At 52.1% G+C, this 13,237-nt stretch overlaps 1 protein-coding gene across 1 annotated transcript in view; it reads left to right on the forward strand.

Annotated features, from left to right (window-relative positions):
* Window positions 1–4,846: 4,846 nt before the first annotated feature.
* The window catches only part of bark (C-type lectin domain-containing protein bark beetle), a 96,373-nt gene continuing 87,982 nt past the window's right edge, over window positions 4,847–13,237 (forward strand). Inside the window, exon 1 of the mRNA XM_050191672.2 lies at window positions 4,847–5,289. Coding sequence (XP_050047629.1) covers window positions 5,044–5,289 — 246 coding nt within the window. The 5' untranslated portion in view covers window positions 4,847–5,043. The remainder of the gene's footprint in view (window positions 5,290–13,237) is intronic.

Genomic DNA, 13,237 nt, shown 5'->3' on the forward strand with positions numbered 1-13,237 from the left:
TGCGCTTGTTCTCCTATTGTCGGGATTTGCAGAAATAAAACGAAGTATGAATTAAAATCCTCGCGCGTCCGCGCCAACAATGATGCAGCAAGCTATTAGCTACATTAAAATTTTAAGTGAAAAGGTGGAGGCAAGTCAAACGAAACCTCAAATGACGTGGGTGACAAAACTTGGGCAATGACACGTTAGGTGGGGGTGGGGGTGGGGGTGAGGCGGTAGGCGGCTCGGGCCCCGGAGCTCCGTTGTCTGCCGACGCTAAACTTTGCTATCGCTGTCAATACGTCACCATTCGGTCGAAACTGCACCTTTCTTTTTCTGTCCACGGAGCGTGTGAAAGACGGACAGTTAGCGTATGTACAATTATTCGATATGAGGCTCGAAAGGGATGCTGGCCGTTGCGGAAAGCTTCCTCTCCGAGTTGTTTTCGGAAATTAAATGGAAGTGTTGTGTCCTCGAAGATACGTCGATGGGAGAGAGGTCTGACTAAAGCGAGGGGCAGGCCAAGCTGTTCGGAATTGAAAAGGCAACGCGCACGCAAGACGAATGACATTTCGCGGGACATTAGGTGATATATACACACACACACACGCGCGCGCGAGAGAAAGGATCGACCGTGGCACCATCAAGGGTGCGCTTGTGTGGATATACCCACAGGCCTACAATTGGGCCATTTCCGGTTTTATCGCCGAATGCCGGGTTTCTCGTTTTCCCTTTCCGCTTCTGCAAGGTGCGCAAACGCACGCCCTGTGGAGAACGACGCCGTGCGCCGCGATGTTTGGCTGCCCCGGCGTGCTGCGTAAGTCACGACCGGGCCAGCCCTTCGGCAGTATGCGGCATGCCTCCGCGCCTGCGTCCTTGGCGGCGAAAGCTGGCCGAGGGCGGCAGGAGCGCTCTCCGAGGGCGCCGCGGCCGCTGGCCTGCTGCACGTATACGAACTCCCGCCCCCTGCGAAGCTCTTCACCGCGTTGTGCTACAGCACCCTCTGGGATCCGCGCAGGGTCGCGACCGCTGAGGCGGATCTGGCCAAATGACAGTTTCCGAGGGGACGACAACTGCGCAGTCGTTGCCGGCAAGCGGACGGTCGCGCCGGGCGACGGTCATTTGCGTGGACACTGGCGGCGCAGGCCGCGCGTGCGTGCGCGCATGCTGGTGCCTGGCGGTGCAGCAGCGCTGCGGTGCCCCCTCCGGACGATGCCGTGCCGGGCCGTGCGCTCCGCCACCACCACCACTGCCAATGGCCGCGGCGCAACTCTCCAGGGACCGTCTCCTAGCTGACTCGTTGCGCAACGGAGCGCGGCGACAACAAGCAGCGCAAAACAAAGAGGGAAAACAAAGCGGCGCACGCACGGGCGGGAAAACGTCCTGCCTCTCTCCCTCGCCCACAGCGAATCTCGGATGCCAGCGAGTCCCGCGGAGAGTGGGAGCGGGGGTGCGGGGCGGGGGGGCCGAGGGGGGCATTACTTTTCCCACCGCGCTCGTCGGTTTGATAGGCCCAGCCTAGGCCGGCACGTCTGCCGAATACGGCCTGGTGGGAACCACGGCTGCCAGCGATCGGAGCCGCAGCTGCCGAGCGAAGTGGGACCGCGCCACATGCTAGCCACTGCGGCAGAAGAACCGAGTTTCGCGGTTGAAAACGGCCCATAGCAGGATTCCGTGCGCGTTCGCAGCAGGCCGGCCGATCGGCGGTGCGAGGAGGAGGCTGTACTTGCCCCAAGACTACTTGGCTCAATATCTGCGGAGAGGGTGAAAGCGCTCCATACTATGGCTCGGTGCCAGAAATGGTCTGCCATGCCTTTAAAATGACGCATACGGTCATGAGGAAACTCGTAGAGGTAATTGACGTGCGTTGGCATGCAGGTATATAAAAGGCAGGCATATTTGCGAGTTAAACAGCATAACCGTTACATATAAGCTGCACAAAGGAATTAAAAACAAAAAACCTGAGTTGCTCTAAACCCCTGTCAAAAAAGGTTTAAATCCGCTCGTTGCACACCTGTCGCGTGCCATAAATCGGTGGATTATCAGAGGATTACCGAGCAAATGAAGAATGGGTATATACAGCAATAAAACGGGCGGAAGACGCGATAGAGACGGGGCCAGCAAGTGGGGGGGCGCCTCCCGAACAACCTTCCTCAGTTAGGTCGCGTATGAGTATATAGGTCATCCGTGCGCTTACGGGTTTGTGTCCCCCTCTCCCCACTGCCTTTCAATAGCCTCATCTCACTTTTAGCTATTCGAAATGCGCATTATTAAGTACCTTCAACGTTTCTTTGCTCCCTTTTTGTTTTTTCAATTTTGTAAGAATCGGATCAGCTTTCTTTTTTTCAACTTCATATTTCCTCATTCTGATGAAACAGAAGGCACTCGCTGATAGGCAGCCGTACGTGACATGTTTCCTGTCATCGTTCCGAACACATTGTCATATTCCGCCATCATTATCGGATTCATCGTCCTGTCAGCTCTGATAGGCCCACGCGGCTGCTACGACTTGCTCCGATTGGCTCAAAATGGCGCAATTGCAGAATCTGACAATATGGCCGATTTGTAAAGTGTCCAGAATAGTAGCCCCGGTGTGGAACGAAATTTCATTTCTTTGCTCCGACTACTGTTGATCAACAGGTCCAAATGGTTAGCAGAAGTCACTAGCTGTACTTTCTGTAGGTGAGAAACCGCTATAAGCGCGACACACGTAACGAGAACAATGGCACCTAGCGAATGAATGTTTGGTCGAAAGGAGTTGGTCGACTGCCATAATATAGGGAGAGGAAAATAACACGCACTGATGTTTGGCAAAACTTGCTGCTGGGCTATTTGGTACATCATAACTGGCGTGAAATAGACGCGCAAGGGCCACGGAAGAGACGAGAAAGAAAAGGGCGTCACTCGCAACTATATTCACAAAAGAGTAGCGCAATGTATAGCCGTTCCGGACATGCGCAAACCACATCGCCTCAAACGCTCATCAAATTACACCAGATAAGGAGATTCCCACAATCCTTCTAATCTAGTACAGATTGAAAAAACAAATCGTTTTCGCCGACGAATTCGTATTCGCAGATTTCTGCTTTAACGTCGATGAAAACACTTTCCAATTCAGTACAGTCCCGGTCTCCTATACCCAAAGCTAGCCTCAAAATAACTGCCGGTGTGCGCATTTAGCTCGATCGCTCGCTCGCTCACCCACTCTCACTCACTCACTCACTCACTCACTCACTCACTCACTCACTCACTCACTCACTCACTCACTCACTAGAGCATTGCGCTTCGAGTTGTCGATCAGTTAGTTCTCGCTATGCCACCTGTTCGCCTTCTGGCTATAGCTTATTTGGTGCAGAGCGACTGACCAGAGAAGATTAGTGGTGCTGGTTTCGATACCCGAACAAGGGAGAATTTTTTTTTTCAATTGCCGACCCACATGGCTTTTCATAGTATGTAGCTGCGTTGTGTCAGCTCAATGACAACGTTCCTTATTATGACATATTCCATAACGTTGTGTCCCTGCATGGGTAGCTGCCCAACAAGTACCGAAAGAAAGCACAACGCACGCTAAAGATGGCTGCCTAAATAATATATTGTAGCATAGCATAGCAGGTAAACAAGAGACGAGGAGGCAAACTTTTCAGACGCTGTGTGAATCATACCAAAATCTCTCCTCGGAAGCAACTTCAGAAAGGAAAAAAAAACAAGAAAAGAAAAGAAGAAAAGTGGTTTAATATTAGTGACACATAAACAGCGTTAAAATATTACCTATGCCTGTAGTCATAAGATGTCTGGCTGGCTTTAAACAAAAAGGAATTTCTTTCTTTCTTGGAGATATTACCCCATAGGCACTCAAATGTTTTCATAGCTTCGGAAGTGTGGCGGAAATGAGGATGACAGACACAGCAGCCATATTTGTGCAATATTGCCAGTACTGTCACCGCAACAAAAACTGTCAGGATATCGCACTGTCCCCCCATTTTCCGCCAACGACCTCCAATCTTCGTGGCAGGCATGCGAAAAAAGCTATAGATACAATGCTGTTGCATTGCGAGTACTGCACATTTCTTGATCTGTATAATGAGAGGTGATTCTTAGGTTTCAAGGACCCCATTATCATTCATGTAACGGTGAAAAATTCCATGCACCTTTTCAACTGCTCTACTTACGGGAAGGTGAAAATTAAACGGCTCTAGGGTCTGGTCGTTCGGCTGCTTGTCACACGCGTTGTCCGTTCGTGTACCGTTTTATCGGACGTGCACAGCTTTTGTTGCTCTTTTACTTCACATCAAAAGTGCTGCAAGAAAGGATTCCTTTAGTGAGTAGTTTGCTGGGCCACCTGGTGCATGGTGAACGTATAATGGTTTCCAGCAAGTACGGACGCGAACGCAAGTGAGTAGAAACAAACAGGACAACGCTGGACAGGACAAAGCGTTGTCCTGTCCGTTTCTACTTACTTGCGCTCGCGTCCGTACTTGCTGGAAACGATTATAAAGGATTCCTTGTAAACCGCCGCCATGTGAATGAACAACAGCTGGCAACTCGTCTCACTGTGTCTTCTCATAGCCCGTGCGTTGCTTTTAAACGTTGAACCCCGCAATTAGATTTGGTTCGTCTCCTAAAATAAGAAGTTCTGTTTCTATTTGCGATTGGTCGCCCACGGCAACCTAACGCGTAGCGATGTTTGGCCGCACACCTCCACGCGTTTCTCCGAAGCCGCGCTCGGATAGCCGCCCGCCGTTGCCCGAACGCGCAACGATGCCGCTGTGACGCAAGCACTGCCCTCAGCTGTCCTCCTCTCATCCACGGCTGAGAGGCCAACGCCAGCGCCGCCGCCGCCAGCGCCTCCACTCGCCCAGGTGGCTCAGCCAGTCGGCTCGATTCCGAAAGTCGGTTCCCAGTTTGAAGTTTGAACGGGACGACCGGTGTAACGTGCGCGGCGGTGTCGGCGATGGAGGCTCGCGACCGCACGTGAAGACCCCGTGATCAGACGAGCGGAAGACTGAGCACACCTACGAAGCATGATCTGAGACGGTGGACAAAAGTCAGTGCCCTTTCGCGACGATGAAGTACCGTCCGACCTGGGCGTCGGCAGTCCTGCTATGCTGGCTCACGTACGGCTTCTCGCTCGGCGGCGGCCGTCCCGTAGAGATCAGAGACAGGCAGGTGTTCGACTTATCAAGCAGCCCGCATCGAGTGACGCGCGACATCGTCGTCGAAGACTCCGGTGAGCTGGTCATCGAGCCCGGCGTCGAGCTGCGCTTCGCACCAGGCGTGGGCATCGTCGTCAATGGAGTACTCAAAGCACAGGTATACGAATTTCCTTCTTCGCCGCTGCTCCACGCAAGGTCTCCGTTGGCGAGCGACCGAGATAGTATAGGAGCTTATCAGTGTGGCACGCACGTGAAACGAACCGCCGAGGGACCTCTGTTCTCTCGTGGTCGCGCGTTCCTTCGACCTGAACTTTCTCACTTGCTTCTGGGGTTGTTTCGGTTTTCTATTTCTTTAACTGTTTCCCTTCGTTACGGCGTCACTATCTTTCCTGCGGGAATGAACGCCTGGTGAGCGCTCCTTCTCGAGAGGGAAGTTATTAGCTGCGGTGGCCGAGTACTACAACCTTGGCGAGATTAACCGGTCGCAGAGTAGCTCCAAAAACTTTTTTTCTTGCGCGCGCGATTGGTCACTCATTCAAGGCGATCAACGGCTGTTACGTGCACGCGCCACTGCAAACTGAGGCAGAACGCGAATGTTTGCAGGATGTAGGGCTGTTGAGTAAGGATAAACGAACAAAACTGCCCTGGTATGGAACTATTCGAACTGCGGAATTTCACGTGTGGAGTTTTACACGTTGGAGAGCGCACCGTCTAGGAATGAAAGATCGCATGCTTTATTTTCTTGTATTGCTCTCTCATTTCCAGAAATTGCTTGCGGTGCAGCAACGAAATGTAATTTCCTCAAAATGCGCGCGTGATCTCATCGTTGTGTCGCATGTGCGTTCTTTGCCACCGGGTTGGCAACTTGGCTCCTAGTAGCCAGGAAGACCAGGGACCTGAACGTTCGTGCTGCTGGTGCGTCGACAACCGTTCGGCATGCGTTGTTTACGTAGAACGATTGCAGTTTCAAATGCATGACCTCAGAGTAAACAAGGGGCTATCGCAGAAGGAGTTCAGTGTCAAGTTACGCGTACGTGACCTGTCGCTCTGGGTTAAAAGAGTTCGACGTATCCGAATGATGTGTATTGTGGATGCTGCAACGCACTGTGGTCGTAGCTGTCCGTTACCCCGGTGCTTTCTTTTTTTTCAAGGGCGCCAGGCGGAGTCCGCGCATCGAGCACTCCGTGTAGAGTGCAAGACGTGTGCGCGGAACGAGGTGGGCGCGATCGTGCGCCCACCCAGTTGCAAGCAGACTGTTGCACTCTGTGGCTCGCCACCGAGTCGCCCAGGTGTCGGCCGTCAGGCCGTCCTGGAACTCAAGGGCGACGCTCGGTGGGCGATGATGCGCTGGGATGAGCGTTCATACACCAAGATCGGGAATAGTGATCGGACGCGGGGCGTTCCTAGACTAGCTGCCGCCCTGACCGTGGAGGCAGGGGCGGCGCGCCGCGCTGTCGCTAGCTGCGAGCGCCTCAAACTGGTTTGGGGAGCTGCGAGCTTCCTCGGAGCCCGTTGCCCTCCATAGGCTGCGCCCCGGCCGCTCGCCACCACCGCTGCTTGATCGCTGTCGGGGCCCCAGGCCCCGGTGGAAACACGTTCGTGCCGTGACCCCTTGACGTCGCCAAAGCCCGAAGCTGCACGAACAACAGCTCCCTGTCAAGGGCCGTGCATGCTGCCCGCTCGGTTGCCGTGTCCGCGACTCGCCGCTGCGCTCGCTTTGTTTCATTTGGTCGTCGCTGGCGTCGTCACGTGCACGCTGACCAGACGCCATGGCGACGTGCTGGAGCCGTTCGGGCGATGCTCTGGCGCCAGGAATTTAAATTTAGTGCACTTTCAGAATTTGTCTTGCAAATATCGTGAACTTGAGCTCAGTGTGGCTATAGAGGCAGGTAGTTATCTCTGCGATAGTTACCTAGAGAGCTGAAAGGTGCATTGAAATACGTTAACGTGCCATTAATAAGCGCCGTTTGGTGCGCAAACCAACGGCTACACTCAAAACAGTTGCACCCTTTGGGGTGTATGTCCCACAACAATACACTCTTAGACAAAGGTACACCCTTTGGGGTGTGTCTGCCACACAACGATAATCGTCGTCTGCCTTGCTTGCGTTTCCTTTCTTGAAAACGCCGCGCCCGCTACTTTCCTGTCGGGAATGCTATGTCATGCTGATAACGCGCATGCTGTTCGTTACTGGGAAGTACCGGGCTCGCAGCGTTAAAGAAAGGAAATGCGGACTAGACAGATGACGTTTATCGTTGTGTGGCAAGATACAACCCAAAGGGTGTAATTCTGTTTTAGAGTGTAATCGTTGTCTGCCTTGCTTGCCTTTCCTTTCTTGAAAACGCTGCGCTCGCTACTTTCCTGCCGAGAACGCTATGTCACGCTGATGACGTGACTTGGAAGTACCAGGCTCGCAGCGTTTAAGAAAGTAAGTGCGGGCAAGACATGACGCTTATTGTTGTGGGACAAGGTAAGCCCCAAAGTGTGTAAATTTTTAAAGAGTGTATACAATGTTGTTACGCTGGGTGTATTGCGCAGTTTGAGCACCCTTTCGAGGAATCGAAATACACCCTTTCAGTTACACTCTTAAAAAACATTTGCATCCTTTGGGGCGTATCTTGTCCCACAACGATAATCGTCATCTGTCTTGCCCGCATTTCCTTTCTTTAACGCTGCGAGCCCGGTACTTGAACGGCATGCGCGTAAACAGCGTGACATAGCATTCTCGGCAGGAAAATAGCGAGCGCCGAGTTTACAAGAAAGGAAACGCAAGCAAGGCAGATCGCGATTATCATTGTGGGACAAGATACGCCCCAAAGGGTGCAAATGTTTTAAGAGTGTAGTGTTACCTTGTCTTTTCTGAAGAGTTAATTTGCCACATGCATATGTTGTAGCTTTCTCCTTTCGACCTGGATAATTTTTATTTATTCTTCTAAAGTCACCCTTATAAAAACAATGAATGATGTCGTACACTCTTAAGCAAAATTACACCCTTTTGCCACACAACGGTAATCGTCATCTGTCTTGTCCGCATTTCCATCTTTAACGCGGCGAGCCCGGTACTTCCCAGTAACGAACGGCATGCGCGTTATCAGCATGACATAGCATTGCCGACAGGAAAGTAGCGGGCGCGGCGTTTTCAAGAAAGGAAACGCAAGCAAGGCAGATCACGATTATCGTTGTGTGGCAGATATACACCCCAAAGGGTGTAACTTTGCCTACGCTCTAAGAAACGTTTACACCCTTTGAGTCGTATCTTGCCACACAACGATAAACGTCATCTGCCTTGTCCGCATTTCCTTTCTTTAACGCTGCGAGTCCGGTACTTCCCAGTAACGAACGGCATGCGCGTTATCAGCATGACATAGTATTGCCGACAGGAAAGTAGCGGGTGCGGCGTTTTCAAGAAAGGAAACGCAAGCAAGGTAGATGACGATTATCGTTGTGTGGCAGATACACACCCCAAAGGGTGTAAACTTTAGAGTGTAAGAGTGTAGGCGCGATGCCGCGTGACATGTGGTTCGTGCACTCGGCACACCCGTAATCCCTGCTGGCCTCGTTCATTTCGTGGCCACGCGCAAACACCACTCAAGCCAACAACGGCAAATGCGATCTTTACTGAGGCAGAATGATTTCTCCTCATGAGTAAGCTCAGCTATGCGCCTGACACGTGAGAACTGCGTGGCCTAAGTTTACACCTATTTTTATGGAGGAAAGAAAGGATATACTGGATGCACTATACAGGCGCCATATATTGGGAGGATAAAATTTCCTTCGATTATCTTCATTTCTTATCATCCGTACCGCCTAGTTATTGATATCGGCGATAGCAGTGGTGTGACTTCGTGGGGACCTATATATACGACAAAAGGTTAGGAAGAGTGTAAAGTGAAAATAACTTGCAAAATAAGACCCCAGGGGCGGCATGTCGTAACGATTTCTTCTCTTTCTATTCTAACCATTCCTTATCATCCGTCGTGCTTGCTGGCCGATCGCGACTATAACAGCGGCGTGGCAGTTCGCAAGGCAATGAGGAAGTGTGAGCAGAATGAAAAAATGAAGAGGCCAGTACGGCCACCGGGCCCTTTCAATGATATACGAATTCCTCAACGTATAGGTTTAGGAGACGCAATGCACGTGTTGACTCACGAACGCTCGTTGACAAACACAGTCGTCTGTGTACTTTTCGTCGTTGTATGTACCGCGTATGAAATGACATTTCGTTGTGGAAACCGTCGCGAAAGGGAGTATATCAAGGACATCTGGGTGGCGGTGCATACTTTGGACGCCGGCCGTGTAACGGCAAGTTGGGCGTTCAGTTCCGGCAGACCGCGCAGAGCCCTTACCGAGCTGTTGCCCCTGTTCGCTCGCACCGTCTGTTTCCTATGCGCATGCGCGATTGCGCCGAACCCGTTTCGTTTACCGGGGGTGCGCCGCGCGTACACCGCCTGCATGTTAACGCGTTTGTCCGCAAGCCTTGACTAACATGCATTGTCGATAGTAACATTTAGCGCGGGAACAGGGGAAGTTGTGTTTGCCACAAGCCGCGCTAATGAGACTGTTCAAACTAGCTTTGTTTTCTGTTTGCTACTAACATTTCCGTGATGGTGTACTTTTCTCGACGGTGGGATAGGCGCTTTCGGAATTGCTATATGTCACATTTATTGCGGCTAAATTGTTGAATGAAACAAACACGCTGATTTTGCGTGCTGTGTATGCGTGTGTACATTTTCTCGGTGAAATATTTTCCGCCGTTATTGGCAAACTTCCTTCGACTAGGACAGTTTACTGTACACTGCAGAGCAAGCGCCGTAGTCTATGTAAAAATACTGCATGCTCGACAGAGAAAAGCAGAGGGAAAGACGCGCGCTATATACGACACGGTGTGCGACGAATGCATGCCGTGTTATATTCGCCCTGTCAAGGCACTCAGCAAAGATAGCGTCTCCTATTTTCCTCTCTGTCTGCTGTCCTGACCGGAATTGTGAAGAGTCACAAGCGCACAGATAAGTGTCGATTGCGCGTCGTATACTTGCAGGCTTGACTTTGGTCATTTTTGTAATGTCATACACTGGAGGATTGTCTGTCGAAACCGAAGGCAAGCGCCTCGCTTTACGGTGAGGGTGCCCTGCGAAAACGAAACGGAAGACGTGCTCCAGCTTCTCGCCCGCCACCGTTTTCCTGGGCTTTCGTAATTGCGATGGCGAAGACGCATTCTTGTGCTCGCGCTGCACATAGTCGATCGAGGCTGCGCTTTCTTCGCCAGGCCGGGCGCAGTCAGCCAGAATGCTTGGCAGAAGCAGCCGAGCATGCAACGTGGACGCGTATGCTGCCCAGAGGGAACCACTTGGGAAGCCGTGCAAGTTTGAAACGCCAGGGCGCCCTATGGCTGATCAGAATGCGAACGCACGTATACGCCTGGATAGTGGCACAGCACTCCTCGGTTGGCGCTCGGCGAACACGAAACGCTCGTGACCACCTTGCCTTGTCAACTCCTCTGCCTTTCCGTACTACCCTCATGGCTCATGGTTCCCCTAATGTTAAGTTAGTCGCTCCTAGCTCTTTCGAACGAGAGACCCAACACCTGTCGCCTGCACGTACGTGGGCCCGTCGACGTATACCGGAGCATGCGTTTGCAGCAGCATTGCCACCACAATATAACTAGACTGTAGTTTCAGGCACCAAAAATAATTATTGCCTTTGAGCCCGACTTGGAAGATCGGTTTAAAAGGAGCGCTATTTTTTCAACAGCAATGCTGCATATATATGTATACAGTATGGAACCACAAGCGATGGTCGAACCTAAACATGAAAACAAGACGATAGTTTCTTTTTTTTTTTTTTTAGTGTTGCCTCTCGAATAGTATGTGTGCAGTATACACCACAAAACCATGTCGCAACACTATCTGATTTACGTGTCTTCTGGCGAAGACGGAGCCGCGCCATGACCCTACATATTCTACCACGGAGCCATATATACACCGCCGTCTGAGACAGAACGCAGTCGACGTATGCGGAACCCGGAGGTGACTCCTCCCCGATCGAGTCGCTTCTGATTTCGCCGCCGTCATACAGCGCAGCACCGCTCCGTCCTATAAACGCGGCCACGTGGCGCGCGCGCGCATGGCTTCTTTGGGCGCCCGGACACGATCGGACGCGCGTTCGTGTGTGTGTGTGAGTGGGGGGGGGTCATCCGCCGGCGCGATTCTTTTTTGGCGTCTTCGGCCGCCCTCGTCCAGTGCCGCACTCAGTCACGACGGAGCCAGGCGTTGCGAACGTTTCCACAAAGGCCCCGTGACCGAATCGCGGTCGGACCGCGCGTATACGCACGCGGCCCGCTGCCCGTCTGCTGGCCTGCCGCGCACTGCAGTCGGGCCGCCTGCCTGCCGCTCTACAGTATACGGGGCAAGCATGCCAGAAACTCGACCGGAGCACCCGGATTGCGTCGAAGGTCAGGAACTCGACTCACGACGAGGCATTCTTTCTCCATATGGTTGGGATGTTTCTCCTGTTTTTTTTTTCTTCTTTTGCACGACTTTCATGAACCCTGCCTGGCATTCAATCTTTCTGGTTCATGCATTGAGCTGATATTGCCGTCTTTTTCTTTTCTTCCACTGTGGCGTTAGGCAACGTGCTTCGGGCTGCTCTGTTACACACTTCGATGGAGACAAAACGCAACAGCGCGCTATCGTGTTGTACATGGTGCGAACCGTGGAAGGGAAAGGGAAGCGCTAGTCTCGGCGTAAGTCGGGATAAGCGACTGCATTCGTCCTTTCATTGCATACGAATCTGTTTGTCGATTGCAACGTGAACGTTGTTTGCACGAGCCTCGGATTTACAGTTCACTTCAGAAACTTCAGCATGCAAATCACGTGTCGTATACAGTGGCTGCGTTTTTCTACCGCGCGCGCCTTATGCCAGACCGAGCACACTCCTTCCTGCTCGGGAAAAACCCGGATTCCTGGCTCGCTTTCCTGTCGGTCGTTGAAACTACAGTCGCACCCAGGCAGACGAAGCGCCACGAAGAGGAGTGAGCGAGTTCTGAATTTCACTCGGAACTCGCCTGCTTAAGCCTGCTTAAAGGACGTTCCTTAAGATGCTTTCGCCAGCTGTCTCTGTCGTGGAAGCGTCCAGGCCTTACACATAGATTTGTCTGAGAGGGGTGGGATCGATGCATACATTGTGGCTTAACATCGTAGCTCTTCTCGGGCTCTTCTCCGCCTTGGCGATCGAAGAGTCCGTGTGGGCGGCGAAGTGTGTCTGCTCAGTGACCGCAATTTCATCTTTGACCTTATTATACCTGACCAGACGAATTTCGCTTCAAACCTAGACATATATTGACTGCGTCGGTGCATTCACTCGGCAGGGTCCATGAGCGGATTTGTGACGGGCCAACCACACGAGTGCGTCCTCACGCCTTCCCACGCGTTTGCGATCGAGCTATACTATATACACGCTGCGCCGCGACTGCATGGTTAAAACGCGAATATGTGTTGCGGAAGCCCCGAGATCCTCGTCCCGATATTTTTTTTTCTTTGCACTCTTGGAGGGAGGTATCCGCGCCCAGTGATCAATCTTCGTCTACGCGTTTCTCCCCTATCGTAGACCGCTTCCGGCAGACGCATAGGCTCGTGAAGACGCCTGCTGACGCGCGGTTGAAGCGCTCGTGTGGTTACCGCTTTAGTCGCAGCCAATACTGTATATACAGAGACCATGATGGCTGCGTATGATACAGTGCATTCCCCTCTTGGCGTGAGGATCTCGCGTTTATGTTTTTATTTATTTGTTTTTATTTCTATCTTTATAGTTTCAACAGTTTCGCGTTATTGTACCGTATACGTGCGTGAAGCCCTCGTGTAAGTTGCTTGCGTGCACGCATGAAATGGCGAGAAGTACGTCGTCTCCATTTGGCAGCGTTGCCTCGCGTCTTTCGTGTTTTCCTGTCTGCTGTAGTTCGCCGGCTATGCAAGCCGATTGCGGATATTTTTGTCGCCGTGACCACAGAACGACGAGTGCGAACAAATGGCCACGTTACCTGTGCATTGAACGCGAATTATAAAACGGCCATGCAGTATTCCCTGAAATTGTTAGCATGAGCGCGTTTC

The sequence above is a fragment of the Dermacentor andersoni genome, chromosome 1, assembly GCF_023375885.2.
Source record: "Dermacentor andersoni chromosome 1, qqDerAnde1_hic_scaffold, whole genome shotgun sequence".
NCBI lineage: Eukaryota > Metazoa > Arthropoda > Arachnida > Ixodida > Ixodidae > Dermacentor > Dermacentor andersoni.